Raw genomic sequence first — 27,121 nt, forward strand, 5'->3', positions numbered from 1 at the left:
ACTAGTTGCAAAGATTTCATTGAGTGGTATTATACTGACAAAATTACATTTTTGGTTCTGCTAATGTCAAGTTGTCATAACAAAGACATCTTAAGCAATGTAAACTTTGCGTTAAAAGTGTCATAATTTAATGTCATAAACATTCATAAAGATTGCTTAATGTTTAAGACATGTGTTGTGTCATGTTTATAACAGTGTAATGTCAGTCTTATGCACTCCCCTTCAAGTAAAATGTTACCTTCCATTTTTTTATCTGTGAGTTTTGGTATTTTTTATCTGCCACTAAAATACCACTGATACACAATAGCATTTAGTCAAGGAATCTTAGGCTAAAATAAGAGTTCTCTGAGAGGACTCTGAGAATATTTGTGAATATGGGCACTGATATGCAGCTTGACATTTGCCATTCCTTTGTTCTTTCCTCCAGCTTTTTCCTGCCAATCATTTTTATTTGGCAGAATTGTTGTAAAGATCCAACAAATTGGAGAAGAATCTCATTATGGTTTCCTGTCTGTTCCTGAATTATTTCTGGTAGGTATTATTTCAGCAGACACACACTTGGGACCCAGGAGAATACTTCTTTTTTTTTCCCTCTCTCTCCTTTTATGTATATTAATTCACTTGCACTCTTTTATTATGAAAAAAAAAATTATTTTGAAAAGAGGAAATGCGATCCTCTCTAGTCTTACATCCAGTTTCACAATCTGCTTCTGTTTGAAAATGAATGAGGCAGGCCGTTAGAAACGCCACGCTGAACTTTATGAGTCGTTTTGTTGATGGGAGCACGAGTTAGAGAGGCTGTGTGGCTGTCAATCTCGTGTTCATGTGGAAACCTCATATTGTCTAGGTTTTTTTGTTTGTTGATCAAAAATCTGGATCAGATCGCTGGATCGGAACCCTGGATTCTCTCTGGAAGGAGAGCCTGTGCCCTGAGCAGAACTAAATCTTCACTGAAGAACTCCATTCTGAACCGTGTTATTATTATTATTATTATTGTTGTCCTTGTTAAACAGCATTCTATTTAACTACTTTTTTCCAGCAAAATAATAACTCATTTTGTACTCACTTTGTTTCCTTATGTAATCCTGCCGAACCTAGCAGCTGGTCTATAACTTTTGATTTATCCTAAATTTCACGCTGAGTCAGGGGTTACACAATGATTTCTAATGAAGATCTTGTGAGATTGAATGTGACAAAATTTCTCACGGATATGAAGTCTGTTTCGCAAAGTGCTTTCCAGCTGCTGTCAGCAGGACTTTCGTTGGCTAAATTAGCCTTGAAGAAGCCTTCCAGTTTGTACATCATCTGTGTAGAAGCATCTAATTTACTTGTTAGAAATAAGTAATGGTGACAGGAAAGACAAGAACGTTTCATAATTGCTGTAAGCCTGCTGTCAATGTGTTTTTCCTCTTGGAATGCGTGTTGGCATATGGAAAACATGTATTAAGTGAAAAAAGGAAGGATATTTTACAGAGCATCAACTTCTGACATGCAAGTATGTGCAACGTGTCTGATGTGGGCCTATTTTGAGTAGGGCGTAGGTTTTGGGATTAAGGGTGTGGCATTCACAGTGTCCTGTTGCATCCGAATTGGGTACATTACTTTCGCAATGGTGTAACTAGCTTGTTTAATTTATTTACTTTTGTTTTTTTATTTATTTACTTTTGTTTTAAAATTTAAGGATGAACTGAAAATGAAATTTCAATAAGGACCTACAAGTGATTTGAGTCGAAGATGTGATTCCGTAGCAGTGGTGTACATGTTTGGTACATATTGCGTGTGCAACCTACAGTGTTCCTGTGAAGAGAGTTTTGAACTTGTATTAAAAAAATAGGATTTGTCTGATTGTCAAACTGTGTTTAAAGAATGTCAAATCTGACCTTAAGGCATTGTCAGTTATTTCCTACGATGTTCAGGCTTTGTACGCCATTGAAATAAAAGGCAGACATGCAACAGATTGTATCACCAAATATCGGCATACTTAGCAGTAGAATTAAGTGTCAGACGTGGTGACAAAGGGCTATTTTATTTGAATATGGGTCTAAAATACCTAAAAAGGTCAACCTAAGCTGCATTATTTTACACTTAATAAAGAGATTTTCACAACTTTTTTTCCATCTGTCAAGATACTAAGAAATGCAGGTTTTATTAGTTTGGTCCCACTTTTGAATTTGTGAAACCATTCGTCTATTTGTGAAAAACAAAAAACTGGGATTTCTCTAAAAGTTTTTTTCTGAAATATATAAAAATCTCCTTGTCTCATCTGATGAACTGGATTTATCATTTAATCCTTGGACAGCTAAGTGAATAAAATCAAATTGGAGGTAATCTGCACTTTGGAAGATTATTGCAGATTTTCACACAGATTTTCAGATTTCTCTAATGTTGTAATATGTGCCTCTTTTGATTAATGTTGTTGATTTTAGCTCTAAAATATCTATAAAAACAACAAAATGTAATAAAACAGGTAAGTAAGGGATAATGTCCGAGAAGGTGTCCATTATCCTAAATTAATGAAGTCCATTAATTTCTGATAATGGACACCTTGAAGAGCATTATCCCGCTTAGGTCACTTACAAAAGAATGAAATATAAAATCAGTTGTTAATACTTTAATGTTTTTTTCACCATTAAAATTATGTTTTTCACAAGAAGCGGCTGAGAGAACTATTTAAGATCTCGCTGTTACGCGTTAACAAGGTAACCAGCAGTAACTGTCTCACTGTTACCAGCTAAGCTTTGAGTTGCCGCAATAATTTATAGCAATCAGGCTCTTTGACCAAAACTTTTTTATAGGTGTCATATAACACTTTGACAGACACCCTGCAGCCAATCAGAATTGAGTATTCATCCAGACCATGGTTAAAAAAAAACATTTAATCCAGCACTCAAACTTTTGCTGCACTAAAATGATCACAGCGACAGATGCTGTGTGTTAAGATCAACTGTAGGTGTAAAAACACATATTGGGCTTAACTGAAATGAGCATAAAAAAAAAAACAATCACTCACAGTTCTTAGCCCGAGGTGTCAGCCTATAACACCGAACCCCATCAGTGAGCTGTCACCTCCACCATAGATCCAATCACAAATGTAATGTCCAGTGAAGCAATGGGCCGGTCTGTGTCAGGCGCTTCGATCCGGTTAGGGATCAGGGTTAGGCTCAGAGAGCAAATACATGTCCTCAAAGGTCCCTTTTTTTACTAAATGCTGCTTGTTACCAATAAAAACAAGAGAGGCAGAGGCTTTTATTCTGAACTGTAGACTCTTACAATGCTAAATTAAAGTAAACTTAAAAGGAGGTTCCTAAAGGAATGAGCAGACGGCATCACAAGGTTGAGGTTTAAAAGAAGTACAGAAAATTAGATCGTCCACATATCCTCGGTGGATTTTGAAGCTAAGAAGCAGAAACAGGCCCAGTTGTTTCTTTATCTTTTGATGAATCTTCTTGGTGTCTCTCGTCGTCATACCTCATTGATAAGTACACCAGGACTGCTTGTAGCGGTGCTGGCTGCAGAGCGCAAACCGTCTGTTCGACTCCCCTCTTCCTACTTGGCTCATTTTTTAGTCATTAAGTCACGTAAACATCCCATCTGCTCTCCTTCTACTCTTCCTTTGTGCCAGCTCTCCTTGCTGCGTACCAACAGTGCGGGTAGGGAGTTTCCTGCATTTTAGGTAAAAGTCCGAGAGCAGCTCAAGGTGAAATCACTGATACACACAAGTGATGTTTGCTCTGGTAAGCATAAAAAAATAAACTCTTTGTTTATCGGTTTTAGTTGTTTTAGATATGCAAAGGTGTCCGCATTAAATTTATATTGTCTTGAGATGTTAAAGCCAGTGGACATGTTTTTTTTGTTTTTTTCTAACAACTCTTGGGCGTATGAGTTGTTCAAAATGTATAATCTTGCAATGCGCCTCTTTTTCATGTTTATTTGCCTCCAGATATGACGTTAGAGAGCAGATGCTTCTATACCAGCTGGGACGACCGCCACAATTTAATTAAAGCCATTCCAGATAGATTGTGCCTTGTCTCAGTTACGGAGCGTTTGAGGTTTATATCTTGGCTGAATTGTGTTTACGTCCTTCCAGTGTGTTTGCTGTGAGAAACGGCTATTTCCCCGTGCGGCTTAACAGGTGTTTCAGTGAGCTCTTCAAAGGAAAGTACTGCTGTGGGCTGTGTCGCGTATGGATGTGACAGTCCAGGCACATACTCCGTTTTAAAAGGGTTTTTATTTCATTAAATAAACTAAAGTTTAGAGTTTATTTAGATGTGCTGAGTTAAGAATTTAAGTTTCAGAAGATTAACAATATTTTTTTGTTCAATAAAACTAGTAGATTAAATGTGTTTTTTTTTTTCTCACAACCCATAAGCTCTCCTTAGAGGAGGGAAAGAAATCTACTTTAATATCTAAGTGACAGCAGCTTTAGTGCTGCTCTGGTTCTTTGGCAACAAGAGCTACAGATGCACTGAATTCTGAGCTCCAGTTTTTGTAAAGCTTGGTACCATAACATTTCAGACTGGTCCAGACAAAGTCCCCTCTTTAATCTGATAGAGGATATGTGGCAATACCTAAAGATTAGGGTGTTGGAAGGGGTGCCTTCCAGTGACAAAGTTCAACGCTGGACAGCAGTTTTTAAGAAGGGTTTTATTGCTATAATCCCATTTTTTCCATTTACTATTGGGAAGTGTATAATTTTTGACATGCCATTTGTTAGTAAAATGTGATTAAAAACAAAGGCGGGAAATGAGCAGCTCCTTCTTTTTGATTTATAGTTTAGTGAGGGTTTCTATAAAAGTGAAACAAGATTTTCTTTTGACTGTCTGAATCTTTTTGTTTGTTAAATTTCTTGACACAAACCAATGGATCAATTGAGCATTAAGAAAACTGAAAATGTAGCATTCACACAATGACAATTTCACAAAGGACCAATATAAACTGAACTTTTAAAGATTTAGATCCAAGGTTTTCTTTATTGAATTAAAGTAAAAGAAAGATCGTTAGCAGTGCTTTTACATCAAGATGAATCCAAAAGAGCTTAAATATCAATGGATTAAGACTTATATAAATGTACCAGTTTGTGTATTTTGTACTTCAAACTATACATTTTATTAAAACCAGACTTGTTTTAGCCCAAATTAAGAAGAATATCTTTTTTTACATATACATTTGTCATACATTCAGGCTTTGTTTTGCCTTTTGCTCATTTTGAAGAAATCCCAACAGAGTCTAGAGTTGTTTTTTTCCCCTGTGATTTTAAAACATAATATGTGAATATTTTTCTGTTATGAACAAAAATATTTACAACTCTAATTCCTGTCAGTCTCTGTGATATACACAGCACAAAACCTCTGGTGGTCATTTACTCACAATGATACAAGTTCACTCAGATTAAGTAATAGAGGCCCAAACATTACAAACCCTAAAGACCTTTCCAAAGTCATTCATACATTTGGAATTTGTTTTTTTCTAGCAGACCAGAGGCAGCACAGAAAAAGATTTCTCTATTGTCCAAAGGATGTGAAACAAGGGTTTATCCCTTTTTGTGCTACTGATGATTCCTAAAGATGCCGGTAATGTAATTGGAGCAATTCTCTTCAAGGTCGTATTTCATGAATTTGGGATGATGTCACGTTCATAAAGTGCCATGGGATGACATGTGTTGTAAACTGGCGCTATATAAATAAAAAAATTATTGAATTGAATAATCAGTGGAGATGTTAGCTTTAGCTTTTAAAACATTTACATTTAAAAAGAAAAACCTTCCCCAGGACAGATTTTCTCTGAAGGAAGCACACATCAGGCTCAGGAGCTCCTAGCTCAATAGGATGATAAACCCATTTCAGATGTGGATCGTGATTTCTCACTGGCTAGAGGCAAGGACAGCGGGGATGCCTGGTGAGATTATCCGTCTTTCATTCCAAGGCAATCCTATGCTTCACTCCCAATTCACCAATGAACAGATACATATCTCATGACCAGGAGGCATGGACACATTTTCCTGTTCTGAAGTTCACATAAGTCTGAAATCTGTACAGTTGATTAAACTGGTATCATTATTTTTTTTGTAATAAATGCCCCACACTGCAGCTAAACGTGCGAGTTGAGCTCCTTTGCTTTATGTAACGGTACAATGTTTCAAGCCCATTCGATTGCTGGCAGCCTTTTCATACAGCATCTGTACAGTGGCTTTCAAAAGTGTTCACATCCCTGTTAAAGTTTTTTAAATACAGCATTTAAAAACATTCTCCAATACATAAATCTAAGAGTGAGCACTTTCAAACTCATTGTAAATTATTAAATTTCAGCATTCAGACTTCTCCAGGTGAGCCCACAGATTTTCTGTAAATATTAGACTTGGACTTTGGCTCAGTTATTCCAAAACTCTTAAATCCAAATAATGACGTCATTCTTATGTGGTTCAGGAAGCATGCTTGCACCCACACTGTTGGTGAAATAACATTTTTAAAAACTTCATCTTCACCTGACACCTGAGCTCAATAGTAAGTGATAGATATTTGGAACTGTAGTATTCTCAATTTAATCAAGTTTAACAAATGTCAGTTCCCTGAGCATGATGCTGCCACCACCATGTTTCATTGGCAGGTTGTTCTTTGGGGATTCTAAATGTCGTTATTTTTGTGAAGCATTCCTTCAGGATTTGTTGTCCAAAATTTAAACTGTAGTTTCATTAAGACCATAAAAACATTCTCACACTATCTTCTGGGAGACTTTTCACTCCCAACCCTGCTTCTTAGTGCAGATTTATGGAGAATACATGGAGTTGTTGTCTCATGTATTGCAAAACCAGCCCTTGTTGGAAGTTTGTGTAGCTCCTTTAATTTTGCTTTCAGCCTCTCGGCAGCGTCCTTGACCAGTTTCTGCCTCATTGTTAAAATTTCCCTGTGCAAATTCTCAGTTATCCAGGTCATCGCAACAGCAAACAGGCTTAAATCGTAGGCAACCAGACTTTCGCTCAGTCTGGTTGCCTACGATTTAAGCCTGTTTGCTATTCTTTAAATAATTTTGGAGAAACATCCTAACTGTGTAATTTCAATGCTGTCCCATATTTTTTTCCAAATATTGATGACTGTGTAAACATAGTGCTGTGATTTTTTGGTGCCCTGCTCCTGACTGATACCTATCCAGTGAACAATAGCGTGCCTTATTTGGAATCGATGTCTATTCAAAGCTGTGATTTAGACTCCTATACAGTATTTTGTCTAGGTTAAGACCAAGCTAAGCTGTCTGGGCTAAATGTGCTCTAAGCTTAGGCTTAAACCTGAACATTTGTAAGGTCAAAAAAGTCTGCAAACAGCTTAATTCGATTAAATATCTTAAACTAATTTAATGTTTTTCTCAGTTGAGATATTGAGGGAATAATATCAATGTGTACAAAATAGTCCATATTTTCTTTAAAGGTGCATAGTGCAAGTTTTGCTGTTAAATATAATTTATTTTCTTTCCCATATGTGCCCTTACAATTGCCCGACGTGTGAAATGAGTTATTCTCTATTTACCGTAGTTGCCTCTAAAAGCTCCATTAGTCAGTTCATGAGTGAGTGATTTGGGCCGAATCCTCTGGGCTACTTCGTTCATTCTTTGTTGTAGTCAATGCATCAGCGATAGTCAATATTTATAACTTTCTTAACTCAGAAGACATTATTTCGTTTCTTTTTTTCTTTTTGTTTTTCTCAGCTCAATCATGGCTAAAAAAGGTCTACATGGAGACTTCTAATAAATGCCTAAACCAGCTTTTATATGTCAGAGAACTGTCATTTTGTTAAACCAGATATCTGCTAGATTTGAACAAGTAAAAAATGGTCATTGGATTTTTACAATGAGAGCCTTGCAATCCTTTGGGATTTCCCTATAGCTTTAGATAAAATATGGAAATGTCAGTAAGATCTAACTAGGTCAGCTTAACTTAAAAGTTGTGAATGACATGGCCAATGAATCTGATGTGAATTCTTTTTTCACATTTCCTCGCCTAACAGATGTGCTTGTTTTTTTTCAGTTGAATTGTGCAAAAATAAATTTTACATTCTTTAGATAAAAAGTTTTAAAATTATCTATCTTGACATTTTAACAGGGTTGAGTAGATCTTTGGGAGCTATAACAAGAATTTTAAAATATCTAAACATACTGGGTTTTAAAAAAATAATGATTTTCCTTAATCATTACAATAAGGCATGAATAATATGGTAATGACGTTTAATATCATTGCTTTGCTCCTTGACCAAAGTGCTGTTTAGGTTTAATTATGAACTGAATAGCGGACCTCTTACCAACTGCTTGTTTAGTCTAAAAGTCATTGTTCCATCTTAGATGCCGCCCCTGCTCAGATAAAGCAAACCATGATACCACCACCATGTCCATGTTGATCCGATAAGGCTTATCTGCTCTTTTAGTTACTTATTCCTGCAGGATCACTTTAATTTATCTATGGTTTCTCCAAACTGCAATCAAAGTAGGACCATAAAATGAAGTCGAATTTATGATTCAATTTAAATTTTGGCTCTAAGCAATGAAAAAATAAATCATATTATTTAGAAATTTTATAATTTGCAAGGATCTAATGCCTCCAGACTGGCGAGTGCCTTTCGAAGGCTGGACCCACGTGTGTTGTCTCATTTTGAGTCAGTGCAAGTAAAGATGGCAGGAGAAGAGAGTAGAAAGCCCCCTGGCTTATTGTAAATGGCATGGTCAGCACAGATTATCCTACAATTAGACAACACCATTAAATACCAGGAAAAAGTCGTGGATGAAATGGACAAAGTGGCTCAAAATGGTACGAAATGGGGAAATGACCAGCAACCATGGCAACAGCAGCAGCAGTAGCAGCATTTAGTAAACAAAAGGGATTTTACTGGAAAAGAGATTTTAATCACAATGTCACATTTTTACCTGAATGTTAGCTGGTAGTAACATTTAATTTGTTTGGGAAGACTTTGTATGACACTAAAACTTGCACACAAACGTGATTGGTCGAAATTATTATTACTAAAGTAATAATAGTAATAACTATTATTACCTTTTCCATTTTAATTAGTATTTGTTTGTTTGGTCATTAATTTTTCGACGTTTTCAATACATCTTGTAATTGATTTTCAATGTAGCATTTTGTTTTCCACGCATTACTGAAGTACACTATATTCTTGATTATATTCTGTGTTTGAATAAATAACTGTTTCAGGGGGCAAGAAGGAATCAAAAGAAAAGTTCATGTTAAAAAATAACAATAATCCAAACTAACAATTTTTAAATAATCACAATTTTTGTACTAACCAAAACAATTGCGATTTAGTTTTTTAGTTTTTTTTGTTTCTTTAGTGCTGCTGTGTATAACATCCTGACATGGACATCACCATTTGTTCAATATGTTTCAAGTGTTCTGGAAAAACAATGAATAACGTTGGATATAATAGGTCACATTTATTCAAAATTTGCAATATTCAGAAATTTTACTTTCAAAGGTTAAAAAAAGCACAATTAAAATTGTGACTTCCCAAGCAGAACCCCAACTTCTCAATTTAATTAGGTTCATCTATATACCACTGATTTAACAAAAAAAAATTCGTCAGACACTCAATAAAATTTTTATAGTCAGTTCAACACAATCACACAGACGTCATTTTCTCCTCATTCTAAGCTGATCCATGCCACAAATCAATGCAGTCAAGTTTATTTTTATGCCAATTTGTAAAAATAAAAATCTAAAGAAAACCCAGCCAACTGCATCAAGTCACGCACTGACTTTGTACAATCCCTCCTCCTGAAAAAGCATGTAGACACCGTGTGTAGTGGATTACGTGGAGTCTTGAACTTTGCAGCAATCCCTCATACTCAGTAAGCATGTGGCGACAGTCGAAAGTAGAATTTCCCCCTGTTTTCCCCCAATTTCGATTTTGTAAACTAAAAACTTCTGGTTGCAAACAGAACAAACCATAAAATGGCATTAGATTGTTAGAAAAGTTAAAATATTTTTACTACAGGCGAAGAAAGACAAGCTTTAAATCATTTTAACTAATCACCCTAATTTTTATTTATTTATTCAAGCTGAGATTCTCCTCAGACAAATCAGCTGAGTGGCAGAAAGGAAGAAAGATTCAAGTTTTCCTCTTCAGCTGACAGTCTATTTAAACCGACATGAAATACAAGGTGCAACACTGTCTCTTTGCACGCACACAAACACACAGATTGTTGTATGTAGTCTGCATTTGCAACCCTCTTAGCCAGCACACTTCAACTTTGATATGACCTGTAATATTCATTACATTCTTTGTCCCAGTTTCCTCCTGATGACAGCCAACCAACACTTTCATATCCTTCCAGTCTGCATTATCTGCCTGGTGCATTCCTAAAAAGGCAGAGAGCGTCTCATTTCGCATCTTTCCTTACGCCCCCCCAATTTCTTACATTCACCGATCTTCCCAACCTGGGCCACTTTTCTCCATCTGCAAACCCCATTCCAACCGCAGCCTGCAGCTAAACGTACCAAACTCTGTTTCTTTTTTTTGCATAAATGTCAGCACGGTTCATTCTCGTAATTTTCCTGCTCCCCACCTCTGTCTGATTTTGCCTGTCTTTTACACCTGCCCTCCTTTCTTAATCTCTCCCTTTTTGCTCCATGGCTCCCCGTTGCTCCCTCCCGCCTCGTGTAGGGAGCAAAAAGGCCAGCAGGAGAGCATATCATTTCTCATAGGAGGGGCTGTCAGTTGGCTGCCTCCGCGGGCTGGGAGCTGCTCTCCACACCCCTGGGTTCACAAAGTCACGGCTCTGTTCCGCTCCGGGATTATGCAGATCTTAATTCCCTTCCGTTCACACCTGAGGGTGGCAGGGCATGAAATAAGGAAAGTGTTCAGTTTGAACAAAAAAGTTTTTTTTTTTTTTTGGCACCAAGTGAGGAAAAGAAAGAAGCTAGGGAAGTTTGGAAAGCAACAAGAGAGTTGGCTAAGACAAATGGAAGTTAATAATAGACAGAAACATTTAAAGATGTATTTCAGTTTTTCTGGAACCAGAAATAATGTAAACAACCTTTCCCTTATTAACTTCAGAAGAAGCCCAGAGCTATAGGCAAGGTTGGCAGCTGTGTAGCTTTCTGTCCTAGGGGCCCTAAGAAAACTTGAATTCAAACACTGCCTGTTGCCAAATGCATCATTTGCTCACAAATAGAGGAAAACCTTAAAATGTTCACAGTTATCTGCAGGATGTTCTGCATTGGATGATGAGAACAAATATGTCCACCCATATTGAGTGTGTCTACAAGAAACTGCCACTCGTTATTGCAACTATGGTTGCCAACTTGGCACATCCAGAATACGGAAGAGCTTCAGCAGGGGTTGGTTTGCTTAAACTTAAATTGGATACTTCAATGCGACTTCCATATTTAGGCCTATGGAAGTAAGGAGACGAATGCCATGTAGAGTTTTGCCCTGTATTTTGACTGCAGTCTGAAATCTGTATTTACAAAGAGTGTCCAATCCCGAACACTTAAATTTGGCTCAAGAAACAGGACATCCCCCGGCTAATACGGGACAGTTGGCAACTGAACAGAGACCTGACACAAAAGCCTTGAAACAACTTAGCTAGAAATAGATATTGGCCTTCAACCATTCTTGAAGCACTGTTTCCAGCTGTAGTGGTCGAAGTGTATTCCTGTGCAAATCCTCAGTTATCTGGGTCATTGTAACAGCAATAGCTTAAATTGGAGGCAACCAGACTTTCATTCAGTTCTTTATGACAATGTTTCAGCCGCTATCTAGGAGTCTTTATCAATTCTGGTGGCTCGCACTTGAGCATCCTGCAGTTGGAGCACTGCTATTTTTAAAGGATATGGATGCCCATCCTACTAGGAGCATTCTAAGTCAGGTGTAGATCAATGACCCACCCGTCACTGTCCTGGGTCTTCAGCAACTACTGGTTGCTCAAGTGCGAGCCACCAAAACCGACAAAGACTCCTGGATAGGTGTCCAAGTTCTGTCCTAGTCAAAGGAACCCTCCCAGATCCAGCCGCCATCTTTCGCTCACCTCCCCTGTCGTCTTCATGGCTGTTTAAATGTAGTCAGTACATTAAGTACATGGAAAATCGTTTTGCACTATTCTCACCATGCTGTTTTCTGCATAACCTTCTGCAAAAAATGTTATATGTTCTTCTGTGTTACTCAGATCAGGCCAACACTCGATGATCATTCAATGCCTTTGCCCTGTACACACAAGCAGACTTATGCAGGTGCTGCCTTCTTTATTTCACTACATAAACTGATTTCATAATCCTGTAATACCCCATACAGTTCATAAGAGTTATGTTATTACATCCCGCAGTGGAATAGAGGCGTAATACTGTCAGGTGCACCCTTCCGATCAGTGTACTAACTTTTTAGTTGAAACATAGTCAGTCATGACTGATTAGGCCATAACATGATTAGAAGATTACTGTGTTTAAAAAAAATCATACCAGATATTTAACATATCAAATCAGATATTTTATGAGCAACATTATTAATTGGTCATGAAATATACACATTTTCTGAGAACCAAATTGTTGATTTTCCTACCTGTAAGCCACGACCATGAAAAATAAATCTTGAAATGCATTACTCTGTGCATCATAAATCTTTATATTAAATGTGCTTCACTTTTTTAATTGAATCAGTACAAATGTTTGATGAAATTAAAAAAGTAATTGAGCTTCACCTAACTAAAATAAAGGTGGAAATTTGCATTTGGACTTCAGTTTGCACCAAGATGATTTTATGTCAAGCAATGCCCTGGATTAACCCCAACGTTTAGGGTCCGTGCATTTTTAGTTACGTGGATGTTGTCATCAGAAAGCAGTAATGAAAAAGCAAGTGGTGGCTTGATTAGTATATTTAATGAAAAATATTAAATTCAAACACAATATTTTTTTGTTTTTGTGTTCAAAGGCAGATAGAAATTCAAATTGATTCATTTGTCTTTCTTGTTTAAAATCATAACATAAAACCAGAAAAAAATCATATTTTTTCATACTCCTAAGCAGGCCCCTTATTCTGTGACCACTGGGTAGTGAGACAGGAAGCGCTGTTCATTTGTGCACCCTAGGTGTTATCCCACTTTTTCCACCACAGAACAAGAACAGATGAGTAAGAAGATCCCGCCCATCATTATTGATCTATACATATATGTCCTTGCAGTTGTTGTGGGCTTGCGGCTAGTTCCAGCAATCATTGGGTGAGTGGCAGGGTGCCCTGGACAGGTCCGTCACGGGGAAACGAGGTACATAGGATAAATAAGCATGCACTGTGAGGGGCAATCTAGAGGGACCAGTTAGTGTTAGTGTGCAAGGTAGCCAGAGTACCCGGAGTGAACGCTGCAAGCACAAGGAGAATGCACAAACTCTATGCAGAAAGACCACAGACTGGGATTAAACCCCAGGCTTTTCTGGCTGCGAGGCAACTGCAGCTCTGAGCCAAAAGCAAAATAAAATAAAAATAGATACAGACATTCTTTTAAAATAAGGATTTTCCCCCCTAATCACTTCATGGTATGCCAGCCAGATGTCATTAAACCTCACGTCTAAATATGGCCATGTATGAGATATGACGTCACTGGATAAGGCATAAACTTTGCTAGTGGGCTCATATTTCGTTGTATTATGATTTCATACAGTTTCTCTGATTAAAGGAAAATCAATCCAATTTTAGGTTTCTGCTCGTCCGGTCCTGACCCACAAAAAAATGTCAAATTAGAATTTTAATTTCAAACCAAAATTAAAATAACCACTTTATTCTAATTACAAAAATCTAATTACAGAAATATGCACATTCCGTTAACATCGACTTTCTAGTGAGCGTATTTGATCAAGCGCTTTCTTCAAACGCTTATCTCTCCATTATTTTCCAGCCTGCACGTTTTATTTAAATAATAAGTCATATCTTAGGTTCTTTTCAGCAACTGCGCTTGTTTTAAGTTAGTAAACCGCAAGCTGCGGTCAAATAAATTTGTATTTTCGGAGTTAAGTGGAGGTTTGTGTGTGCGTAAAAAGCTGGATGGGGGGAACATTACGCGCAAGTTGGCTCCTGGCTATCAAAGTATAAAGAAATAAGGCATTCCTTTTTCTTCTCAGTATCTTATTAAATTCATATACAGTGTGGTTTCTGGGAGAAATTATTCATAATTATTATGATAAATTGAAATCATTGCGATGCACTGTTGATGTTCATTAAATGAGGGTCGTGAGATGATCGAGTAAGTACCCATGTCGCAAAAGTTTATGTCAAGCCCATACGCAAATATAATGAGACATCTCGAGCTTTCCGCTTGGAAAACCTTGCAACTTCTTACCTGATGAAGCCTCCTTGGAAGACGCAAAAAGACAAGACATACAGAATCCGAACGACTTGTGGGAGCATCCTCTGGCTCAGAATCTCTCCCTTCCCCCGCTGAATAACTTGGAAAAATAACAAAGAAAGAAAATAAAAAAATCAGCAAATCCACAGAGCAACCTGTGAGACTCGTCTAAAGGAGGAAGGCATCGTCTCTCAACTGGATCCAGGCTCGTCTTTGGGGAAACTTCTCCCCTTTCCACCCAGACCAGGGGGGTCTTCCACGCATCCACGCAGCAGCAGCTCTGCCTCTGGCGGCTGAACGGGCACCGGTCAGTCTGTCAGCGTGTTGCTGCTGATGTTAAGGGGAGGGTCGGCTCGCCACCGTCTGTATGAATGTCTTTTAACATTGCTTGGCTTTCCTTGTCTCCGTATTTCCCTCCCTCGCTCCCAAAAAAATAATAATTTAAAAGCGGCAAAGATTTAAAGGAACAGACCCCTCAATTGTCTTTTTCTTTAGCGAGCCTGTGTCGTTTCTATGCTGAATACTGAAGGATGGTTGGGATAAAATAAAAACACCTGTGTTGAATCTGATTGTAAAAAAAAAAAAAAAAAAAAAAAAAAATAGATAATCTTGAAAGTAGTGGATGTAGAGTGAGGTAATATATTGTGTTTGTGCTGGTAGACTCTGCGTTGAAGTTACTGAAAATGGTGCCTGCCTGAGCCATTATTTCAGCTTTAAATTACCTTCATCATCTGATTACATTGACAGTTTAGGATTTATTTAAGGAGATTCTGTTGAAAGAAATGCACACTCATTGGCCACTTTATTAGGTACACCTTACTAGTAACAGATTGGACCCTCTTTTGCCTTCAGAACTGCTTTTGTGGTATAGATTGAACAAGGTGTTAGAAACAATCATAATAATCTTTATTCGGCCCTGTTTGTTCACAGTCAATCACCTTCAACATGCTACGTCATACAGACATTTGGTAAACATATTAACAGCGTTTTATTATCTGTAAAGAAAAGAAAAAGGGATGTTGTGAGTTGTAAAAATGCATTTTGCATATTCTGTTTCACAGCAGTGTGGCTGACTACTCAGACTAGTCTGGAACTGCTCCCATTGTATGGAGCTAAGACAGTGACAGCTTGCAGCGACATTGAAAAGAGATTTGCTTGAAAAATCAAACATTGAAAAATTAAACATTGAAAAAAATCAATGTATTCAACACTTTAATATATTATAAAAATAATAAAATACCCAGTTAATTCAGCAGATGTTTACTTTAGTATAATTAGAAGGTACGGCTCAGCCCGTTGCAGCTACTCTGTATTATCTTTTAGGTCACTTGTCATTACTTTTGTCAAGCGTTTAATTTCTGTGAACATCCAAAATGCTGTGTAGACGAACACTTCAAGAGTGGTGATTTTTCCCCGCACTTTTGTAACCAAGTGTTGACATGGAGTTTATTTAGATAACTTAATCAGCCTTAAGTCATAAAATAAAACAGCAACTGCATCGCTTTGCAAAACAGACATTTTGAGAAAAGTATTGCAGCATTTTAGTATTACAGGATGTCGTGCCATGACATTGTTTTGTACCCATATTTAGTATAAATCAAGATTATCTGGTCCGTCCTTATATGGCAGCAGCTGCTGATCATGCTGATGACACTCAGGTGTGATGGTCACAGCACAGCAGCAGGTGTGAGACAAAGCAGACCTTTACTGTCTTACAACACCAGTGGAAAAAAAAAATTATAATCCCATAATGTTTTATCCAAACAGTACTTTAAAAATCTTTAAAACCAGATAGCCTAAAATATGACCTGGGGGCTTTTTGGGGCCTTCAGAAAGATGTTGCTTGGCCCCAAATTCAACATTGGTATAAATTTCCATGCCAGCAGAGACGGTTGATGCAGATGGACCCTTTTTTTCCTTGATTTTTTACAGCAAGATTTTCACAGACAACAAAAAACATTTCTTAACATATAAAATCTTCGGTTATGCTGTAATAAGAACACAAATATCCAAAGACAATAAAAAGCAGATTTGGGGACATCCATTAAGTATTTAGTAAACTTAGCTGGACACAGCATTGGTTTGTGAAAAAAGAATGACCCAAATCCCAGTTTTGTTGTTGCTATGTATTTCATTGTAGCGCTTTCTTTTGTTAAGGCAAATGAAAAATGCAATTTTTATGTTTTGGATCAACAGTGATCCACAATTAATGTTTTACAAAACTCTAGTTTGTTCGTTGTATTCAAAATATTTGTTTAGTTATTTGTTAATCCTAAATATAATTCAATTAAGTGTTTTAAGGCTGAGTAAGAATGGGTGGCCTCTCAACTACTTTGACACTGATTTATATAAGAGCTGATGATTCTTTAAAACTATAGTTGATAATCCTGTTCAGAAATACTTTTCGTTATAATGGGTAAAATTACCCATTATAACGTATTTAAGTAGTAAATGCATTATATATTCAGAAAACGGAGGTCAAAAAATGTATCTCTGTGGGAGCTGCAGGCCTTTAAAAACTCTGACCCAACGGCAGGGATTGGTTAGACTTTTGTTCCTAATCTCACCCCCCTCTGTCCCTCAAGTTTCGGCGATATCATCTTATCTATTATCCCACATGCCACATTATTCAAACGCGCTCACTTAACACCAGTGTGTTTACATTCTTTGTTAATTTCCGCTTGCTGGCTCCGCATGCGCACTTTCAGTGTTTATGTATCCGGTTAGCTTAGCAGTTAGCTTAGCAGTTAGCTTATCGGTTAGCTTCGGTGTTAGCTGTTCATTGTAGCTCCGCTGCTCTCACTGTATACTTTGAACGCACTTGACAGTCACAAGAAGCAAACCACATACAAGTTTATGAGGAAAAAAAGGAAGGTCTCTGTAGAAAGAAATAAGACCAGAGTGGATTTGGGAGATTTTTTTCACGTGATCCCCCTGAGGAGTAGAACAGTAAGGTCAGACGATCTTGTGCATGGCTGTTATTCAAAAAGGGACTTGGGGAAACTTACGGAAAAATTGCAGACTCTAACTTTAAGCTGTAGATGGAGGTATGAAGTGGTTCACCACCAATGATGTATCCCTCGTAAATAATGATCAGCTTCAGTGAAAAGAACTGCCCAGGGAAATCAAAGCAGTGGCTTAAAGGTTCATAAAATACTATTTGCATAAACTAGGGAAAATGCTTTGATAACAGAGTTGTTTGAAGAAGTTGATAGTCCACTTTGGTCTTCGCCACGCTTAAAAGAGATGTAAGCTCAACCCTGGGGCTCTGAGCAATCAGACTCAATTTGAAGATGCCAAGACAGTTATAAGCAGTGAATCTTATTCGCAGTAGTCCTCATTGTCAGCAGTTAATTATTTTTTGTGTCAAATCAACATTTATGATACAAATGACCGATTTTGCACCATCTTAAAAGGTTCTGCCAAAATCATCTAATTTTGTCGGGACTTTCTGACCTCTCAGACTGATCAGACTAAGGCTAAAATTATAGACGTAAAGCATTTCCCAGCCTGAAGACAGAACCAGACAGGGGACATCTGTACCCACAAGTGTGATGATTTCAGTCCAGATCAAAGTGAACAACCGTTTCTGGCTTGTAATGAAGGATGTTTACTGCATTTAACCCTTAAGCCACAGGAGTGGGAGGAACAGTCAGGCTTCAAACACTAAAAAAGGATACAAGAAATAGTAATCTTGAAGTCCAAAGCCTCATACTGCCATCTTTACACAAAGCTCATCAAAAACAATAAAGTTGTTTAAGAAAGGCATTAGCAAAGAGGCTCATATGAGCCACGTTAGGGCGTCACACACGCTCCTGCCTCAGTTTACAACTAGACTTGATTTTATTTTTATTTTTTTGCAATTAAATGCTGGAAGACTGCTGATTTTTAGGGGGACACAGTTTAAGCACAGTTACTCCTTACTCCTTAATGAGGGAGCTATTTTACATCTATTTAATATAATTCCTTATATTTGCTGTAACTACCTTTTTACATCTCTTCTATATCTTTTCTGCTTTCAGGTGCAGCACCTGAACCTGGGAATACTGCACAATTTTTTGCCTTTTTTGGGCCGATTCTTCAGTTGTGCGAAATTTTTTGGATTGGGCCGAGTTTCAGCTGGGTACACAGCAGGTAAGCAGGGGCGATTAGCCTCTCACGACCACCTCCTGATCAGGAATCGTACCGTCGGATGAAAATCAAACATGTTTGAAATTCAGTCGGCCCTCGTGAGGGGATCGTGAGCGAATCCTGCTGAAGCAGAGATACGAGCATCTGTGAGCTGATTTCCCCCAACCTCACGCACTGCGCATGTACAAACAAGGAAATTCTTCTTCTTCTCAGACACAAACATAGAAGTGGAGAGAAGCATGGCGGCGGTATGTGTGACATAGAGTCAAACTACAGAGGAGCAACTCGTAGAATTGCCAAGGCAGCGCGTTTCGTTCTAGTGAGCCTCATATTTAACATTGAGCATTGACACGTCCGTCTTTTTCTTCTTCTACTGTTTACATTTGGCTTCCGGATAGACAAGTATGATGAGCGGCATCTTTCTACGGGGCTGAATCTGACGTATGGTTTTTAGACATACAGTGTGAACAGTCAGATTGCATCGGAGCGTCGGGCCGTACAGTGTAAGAACACATATTGTGAGCTGTGAACTTTTAAACCCCGTGGTTTCATCGTACAGTTTGAGCTGTATATGACTACATTGAATGTATCGTACAGTGTATGCCTGGCTTTAGTCACGCTGCTTCTGCTTTAAGAGTGCAGATATAAATAAAGTTGTATGGTTTGTTAACAAATCTTTTAAAACAAATTGTTGGGTTATTTATCAACCAAAATCCTGGGTTTTGGCTCTTGGGGCCACAGTTGAGTAGTTTTATCCTGACATTAGGTCAAAAAGTCTGACCCAGTTAGTTGGTTAGAGGAAAGACTAAAAGGAGGCTTGTCTCTCTTCATAAACTGCATTTTTGAGCCATATAATCCTTTCATCACAATTCACAAAACCTCTCCCGCAAATAAACGTTGAGATGATAAGATTCTGCTGTGCAATGCCATTGTTGTCAATGAATGAGTACGTTAGCTTGTACCTGCTCGTGGTTAGCTCAAGCTAGGGCTAGCTATATATATATATATATATATATATATATATATATATATATATATATATATATATATATATATATATATATATATATATATATATATTAGGGCTGTGCAACGATTAAACTAAGTGTTTATCTAAGAGATGTTCAGGCTGTACCACAGCCTCTTAAAACACATCTATTGGTGTTATTTACCTTGCATAATGTGTCAACAACTGATGAACCCAACAACTTAAAAACTTATTTTGTGTGTTTTTGTCCCAAATCCTGGGAAGTTACAGCTTGTTTTAACTGATACTAGAAATAGGACAATGAACTGTGTCAGTATTATGGCACAAGAAGCAAAAATTCAGTCTACTGGTCTGCAATGTTTCATGTTTTTCTCCGCTTCTAGAGCTAAGCATGAATACTAGCAACCGTGACAGCATGTGGAGAGATGGGGCGAATAGATTCAGATTGGATTTAAATAATATTCTCTTGGTCAGCAGAGGGAAATGAAGCACAAACATGAATTATGATATCTGGAGCCAGAAAGTGTGTTGCTCACAGTAGGCTGCTGTCACCTACAAGGTTTGTATGAAGGAGAGCAGCGCTCACAATGTGGAGATGACTATAAAGCCCCATTCGAACATGTCTTCCTTTTCATTACTCTGAGGCTATCCAAGCATTTCAGCTTCATGTCTAAAAAAGCTCTCCTGTCATTTTTCTGCAGAGCTGCAAGTGCAATCATATTGTACCTTGAAAGATTTAAGTTTCAGATTGCACATGTCTGAACTGCATGCACCAGCTATTTAAAGTAACTGGTTCTGAGTGTACATGCAGTTATGACAACCAAAAAAATAGCCTCAGCTAGGCTCAGCTTTATTTATGAAGCATTTGTCAAGTCATTAGACATTTTAAAGTGCTTTGCAAGGTAAAACAATCAAGCAAGACACACAATAAACTAATGTAAGAGATTCTGTGACAGCACAATAAGTGAAACAAACCTCTTTCAGTAGTGAGATATTGAGCATGTTGATATGAAATAAGAAAAGGTGCTCTGGCCTTTACTAGGTTTCAAAATTATCTCACATCCAGTGGAAAACAAAATCCAAGATTTAATCCTTTTATTTTTCCAACCAATCTGACGAAGCAGTGTATGAAGAACCAAGCGTAACGTTACTTAAAGCAATATCATCGATCAGTTATCTTTTGTTTTAGTGTTACCATTGTATATGGAGGAGAAGAGGGGTGGAGGGTGTAGTTCTTGCCTTTGAAGACATACAAGACCAATTCTATTACTTGATCTGAACAATGGCTTGAAATATTGATCATTGTGGACTCAATGACTGCAAGCTGCTCTGGTTATGTAGCTGAAAAACAAGCCCAAACCATCTTTTATCAAACACATGCTTGGCTGCTTCGAGTTTATGCGTACATGTTGTGTATTTACATTTTCTCCACCCCATCACCCACCTCCGCATTACTTTTTTTCATTATTTTCTCAAGCAAGGAACATTCAAGCTGCTGTGGGTCACAGTGATTGAAGTGTACGTTAAATTTATCCTGCAGCTAATCAGCTGAGTCCACCAAGTGTTTGTCTGCCTCTTCAAACAACAGTTCTTCCTTTGTATGCTCTGTCCAACACATAATGTTGTATCAGTCGAGAAAGAAGTTTTTCTTACTAAAGTAATCACTCAGTTTTGCATGTGATCCTTTACAAAGAGGAAATTGTGATTCAGAGCAGCTAGGAACAAATTAAATTCAATGGTTCCTGTATTGAGTAGTGCTTAGCCTACTTCCTCCACAGAGATTCTTTCATGATCTTTCAAACTGGGACCAGTAGCCTAACCTGACGCCGCCAGATAGATTTGCTCCGCATATCCATCTGGAAACCTTCCGTTGAAGTGATTTTGGGAAGGGGCAAAAATACTGGTTAGCTGATTGGCCTATGTTGGTGATAGACAAGCCAAATAAACCAATCAGATCAACGAAGCATATGACGTACTCGTCAACATGCTCCGTCGTCGCTCTGTTACGAGCGACGACGAAAACACAACCACAAGCCAAGCTACTCTTGCTGCTGCAGGTAAAGGCTCGTTAGCTCAGCAAAGAAATACTCTGTAATTCCGATAAAACTTGCTCGATAGCCACGCTAACGCTAGTTTCGTCGGCTGAAGCCGCCATGTTCTTTAGACTGAACTGTCGCACTTCTCGTTGCGTCACACCTCAACCCGCCTCAAAGCCAACGCTGATTGGACGTTCGTTTGGTGAACGGCTCCAAATTTTCTTTAACGGAGAGTAGCCAGACTGATCTGCGAGTGAAACCTTGAAAGCTCGCGAGATCAGGATGGTCTCACGAGGCTACCAGTAGCCATGTTTCCATCAATTTTTGTAATGCCTATTTTGAAGTATCACATTAGAAAAGTTTAATGGAAACAGCAAAATTCCAAATATCTTCCTAATTTTCACAAAAATGTTTTAACGCTCGCTTGAGGTGGTTTTTGGATTTTGCGAAAATGAGCTGATGCCCACATCGGGAGATACGAATAAGTTCTGAAGGAGCGAACATTTACCTCACATGACAGATCAGCTGTTTCTGCTGTCTTCCAGGAAATTCCCATAACGTGCGTGGAATTGCATTTCTTTCTCAATGCCTCTGGACTGCATGTAACATCACCAATACTTGACCTGACAGAACAATTCTAACTTTGATAGCAACACATTACTGACAAACTCTCCTTTTTTAGATGTGTGGTCCATGATGGTTTGCAACATCTTCCACTTTGCGTAGCCTGGTTAATTTGCTCTGAACCAATGGATGGAAACATGCATGCATTTTAAAAGTTTACTCAAAATTTGAAAGACAATAGGATAGAAACAGTGCTACTGTCTGGTGGAAACAGTCTGCTGGTCTCAAGCTGTCAATGGGCGAGAGGTGAGGTCAGGGCTGGTCATAGGTTGTATGAGGCCTTAAGCATTTGGGGCACCCTCTTCCTTTTCAGAACCTCACCACCACAAACAGCATTTCAATAGAGATTAGTTGGAATCTGGAAGAGGGGAACACGTTTAACTGGCTGAGCTTAGAAGCAATCATGAGAATTAGTTATTAGCTGAGATGCATTTGTGAACAAACCAAGCTTAAACGAGAACAATTGATCAAACCTGTGGCATCAGATTGCAACTATGTTAACATAAAAATTTTATAATGAAACTTGCACTGTTACAATGTAATCTTACCAGTTACTTGAAATAAGAAACTTAAATTTTTAACAATTTAAAATACTGATTTTCTTCTAGCTGAAACCAACAAATCAAATGTAGCAGTATTCTCCTTCAATGAACAAATAGAAACCCTTTTTAAACTGGTCTGTGTTAAAATTCAAGCATTTAAAGGAGCCCCATGGAGGTTTGCTTTGAAAACATTTCACCATAACTGTATGCTTTAAAATCCAAAAGGGTGCAGTTTGTTTTCACATGAGAGAAAGTCAGAGTGATCATTTTAGCCTTTTTTTTTTCTTTAATCAATGAGAAAGCCTTATTTAATGGATGTTTGAATATGCAGCCTCTAATTAACACTAGACAGTCAAGAAAGAAGTAGAGATAAAGGGGAGAAATGCATCAAAGGACGATGGGCTAAGACCTAGCTCAGCTGTGACATAAAACACCTATACAGGCCCAATATCTGCTAAAACAAATGAGCTATTCTCTTTCAGCATACATTATGAGCCATGATCCATTTAATGGCCACATACCATGACTTTTAAATGGTGTTAGAAATTACTCTAAAATGCAAGCTTCCTTCTTTCGAATGTTCAGGAAATATTGCTGAAATTGATGCATGTTTTTATACCCAAGGGGTAGAACATAAATAGTGAATATTCTATGGATTTTATTTGATATTAAGCTGCCAATATTTCCAGCCGTTGTACATTTTTTTGCGAACAAGCGCAACATTGAAGGTTGTACCTTGGAGGGTTTTTACACCCTTAGCGCTAGAAAAATGGCTGCTTAGCCCAGCACAAAATGTCAGACTCGAGTTATGTCCCTCAGGGACGGACCTGTGGTTGGAGTACACCGTTTCTGGCACTAACCTCTGCTTTATTCCCAGCTGCAGAGTAAATACACATCCTGCACAGCTGTTGGTTCGAGGGAATACAAAAAAGCTATGTGCAGTCGTCCGTGCTGTTAATAGCCTAAAGAGGTGATTATACTAAAAAGCGCTCGGAGCAACGTGTGTAGAGACAAGACTAAGGTGCTGTTTTCTGAATTTTTATTTGTCCTTCTGTGTTCCCAACAGCCATGTACTGTTTATCTGCAAAATTCAGTTTACGGCAGTTTAGATAAAGCGGGATACATTTTTTTTTTTTTTTTTCATATTTACATTTTAGGGACTATGAATCATATTTTCAACAAAACTGTTGATATTTCTAACAAGTGAAATTAAGGCTTCAAAGATGTGTTCAGCCTCCAGGTTAAAGTGTACTCAAAATATAAAGAAGATAATAGTAATTTGTTTTTAATCCTGTTCTTGGCTATTGTTCAGCCAGCATGTACAGTTTCTATTAGAACATAACTGCATGTAATATTGGCCTTTTAATGATCATTTAATTTTTTTGAGAGCATACATTTCTGGATTTGATATTGTAGATATTATGTATGACACACACACACACACACGCTGGTCAGATATATTTTGGCAAGTGGCAGTGCAACCCCGTGCTATATGTTGAGATCAGCAAGCTTTTGATTTAATCGTGTTTTGATGTATGACTACTTTTCTTTAGCAGAATTGGTAGTGTTCATTTAAATTAGTCAGCCCCCACTAACCCCCATACAGGTTCCATGAGCAGATCAAACAGAATTTCAGGTATCTAACCACATAAGAATATGTTTGGATAAGTTGAGGTGAGGCTTACGTTGCACAAAGTGGATGGAACTGTACCACCTCCAACCTATTCAACGTAGTCAGATCAATAATGGTGATGAAAACTGGACACAGTTGGGTGTACCAAAAGGATGATGATCCCCACACACATCACATCTTCATAGCAATGGCTTGAGGCTAACATTGAGCTTCTGGAATACCTCCAAACTCCAAAAATTATGAACTATGTTTCAAAAATAATAATAATAAGCAACCAGTTTGATTAAGCTATGGCATTTCTGACAAGAAGAGTGCTTAAACATGCAACATAATTATCCCAAAAGCTTGTTGATGGCTACAATAAAATGTGTGTTTTGCTACATGACATTTGACCAAATATTGGTCAGGATTTATGCACATATTTGAGTCTGTATTTATAACTTTGACCACAGAAAATCCACAGTAAATTCAAAATTGTGCAACCAATTATCAGTTTTGTTGCATCATCATCACACCCCGAAATAAGACTGGTTCAAATGCATCATTAAAAGTACCTGATTAATATGAAATTCATGTGACTGTCATTAAAAATCTCACAGAAATTGAAAATAACTTTTGGTGTTCTTACAAATATGTTTTTATTCAGCATTAACAAATAAATGTAATTTGTAAATAACATTAACGAGGTATTGTTTCTGAGAAGGATTTCTATGGTATCAGGATGAACCTTTTCAAGAGCTACCCACCATTAAATAAGGAGCGTGCTTGGTCATATATTCCTGCCGCTCATACATAAATATGTGCCTAAACCCCTTTAAACCTAATCCTTGTGGCCTTCTCTGTTTACTTGGCCAGGCTTTTGGTTCCAATAACTTGATCTCAAACTTTGTTTATGTGCCAAGTGCTGTTTTGTCGGATTCCTTACATGCAAATGCAGGACAAGATATCCGTATCTCCAGGTATTCAAAGATTTATAAAGTGGAGGAAGAATCCTGACGGACATGACCGTCTGTCTGTATGAATAAAGCATTCATTCAGCTAGAACTACTACCAAGAACCAGACAGTCAAACCAAAAGAAAGAAAGCTGATTGGCTGCGACAGACAGACATGGTCACCACAACATAAATGACAAGACAGCACTGAGTCAGTGGGAATCAGTCAGCCAAATTATTGGAAGATTATAATGTCAAACTAAGTTTAACATAATACGAACTCTTCATTTCATTCCTATAAGTTGTAGTGAAAGGTTCTTTTATGAATCCCAATTACATATTTCTCTGCAGCCATGCATTTAAATGTGGTCTGCCTTAAAAGACATCCATCCATCATCCAGACATCCATTGTCTGTACCTGACTTCCCTTCCAGGGTCGCATGGAGGCTGTGGTGCCTATCTCCAACGGTCCTTAGAAGACGCATTAAATTTAAATATGATGGTATTTATTCATTAAATTCAATGGCTTTGAAATAATGTCTTAAAAATATAACTTATTTGATGTCAGTGTTGTTATTATTATTCATATCCTACTAAGGTTCCCTCACTGCTTACAGTATTCTTTTCTGAGCCTTCAGATGCTTATGTGCATAGCCTTCTATAGCGATATTAAATGACAGACTTTCTGTTTTAGAGCCAGAAAGCTTACAAATCCTAAACATAAATAAATCCCACTTATAATTTCTCATTCCGAAAAGTAATTGCAAATGTGCATTGCAGAAAAAAAGCATTTTCAGTCCCACCAAAACAGAAAGGTACTCCAATAATTTGTGTGTACCCAAACCCTTGCATCTGTAAATCTCACAGTAACCTCAAAAGGTATAGTATTTTTCAACAAAAAAAAAAAAAATACACCACTGTAACAGAAAATGTTGAGTCGATTTTTGGTTGCTTAATAGCAACCCAGAAAAAGGATGTAGTGGGCATTTTAATACAATTCATGACAGGGAATGTGGGTGAGCTCCATGGAAGTAAACAGATTACACATTTCTCCTCACACATAATAACTAGTGTCTTCACCGGAAACAGTTTCCCCCAAGGACTATGAAACAATTACAGTCTTAGATTTTAGAGAAGAAACAACCGGAAGTTGAGGGAAAAGAAAACAATGTAGTTTACACCACAACAGCTTGAGCAGACATTCAAAAGGTAAAAATTATTTATTTTTCCGATAGTAACTGAAGCCTCATATTTTTCCCAGCATCTGAATAAAATTAACCAATTTAAAGAGAGACTGTAAATAATCCGATTTTAAATATCCCTTTCATCACTGTATGTGTTGAGTTACAATGAAGTGACTTTTTAGGGCGGCAGACACGTTGTTGTGGGGAAACTAACAGCATATTGAGTTTGAGTGGTATGACAGAAAGCATCTTCAGAATAATGTTTCAACAGCCACATCATTTTTTAATGTTGTTGCAGCCTTATAAGTACAACTCTTACTGATTACGTGGAGAAAAGTGAGACTTGCACAATCACTGAATGGCCAGCTACTACAAATCAGAATCATAAAAAAAACTTATTTGCCAAGTTTGTGTGTAAAAACAAGGAACTTGACTTTAGATTTTAACACTCGTATCGTGTAAAAACCAGGCAGACAAGCAAAACAGCATCTACAATCTAAAAAAAAAATGTTTTATGGGAGAAAGGTAAGAACAGGGGGAGTATATACAAGAGTGTGTTTTACATATCTGCAAGTAAGTATATATGTATCAGTACAAATATACATACAAAGGGTAAAAACAGTAAATATGCTCCTTTTTCTTCTTCTACAGAGTAGCTGGCAACCCTGACTTTAGGGTGTTCATCAAAGACACAGCCTGGGGATAGACACTGGCTATTTGTC

At 37.7% G+C, this 27,121-nt stretch overlaps 1 protein-coding gene across 3 annotated transcripts in view; it reads right to left on the bottom strand.

Annotated features, from left to right (window-relative positions):
- The window catches only part of glra4a (glycine receptor, alpha 4a), a 77,349-nt gene extending 62,622 nt beyond the window's left edge, over positions 1-14,727 (bottom strand). For 2 of the 3 annotated variants that reach the window (XM_036127319.1, XM_036127320.1), the window contains exon 1: positions 14,323-14,727. In XM_036127319.1, the coding sequence (XP_035983212.1) occupies positions 14,323-14,390 (68 nt within the window). In that variant the 5' untranslated portion in view covers positions 14,391-14,727. The remainder of the gene's footprint in view (positions 1-14,322) is intronic. The other variant, XM_036127321.1, reaches the window with a different exon arrangement.
- Between the last annotated feature and the right edge of the window lie 12,394 nt (positions 14,728-27,121).

The sequence above is a fragment of the Fundulus heteroclitus genome, chromosome 23 (assembly GCF_011125445.2).
Source record: "Fundulus heteroclitus isolate FHET01 chromosome 23, MU-UCD_Fhet_4.1, whole genome shotgun sequence".
Classification (NCBI taxonomy): Eukaryota; Metazoa; Chordata; class Actinopteri; order Cyprinodontiformes; family Fundulidae; genus Fundulus; species Fundulus heteroclitus.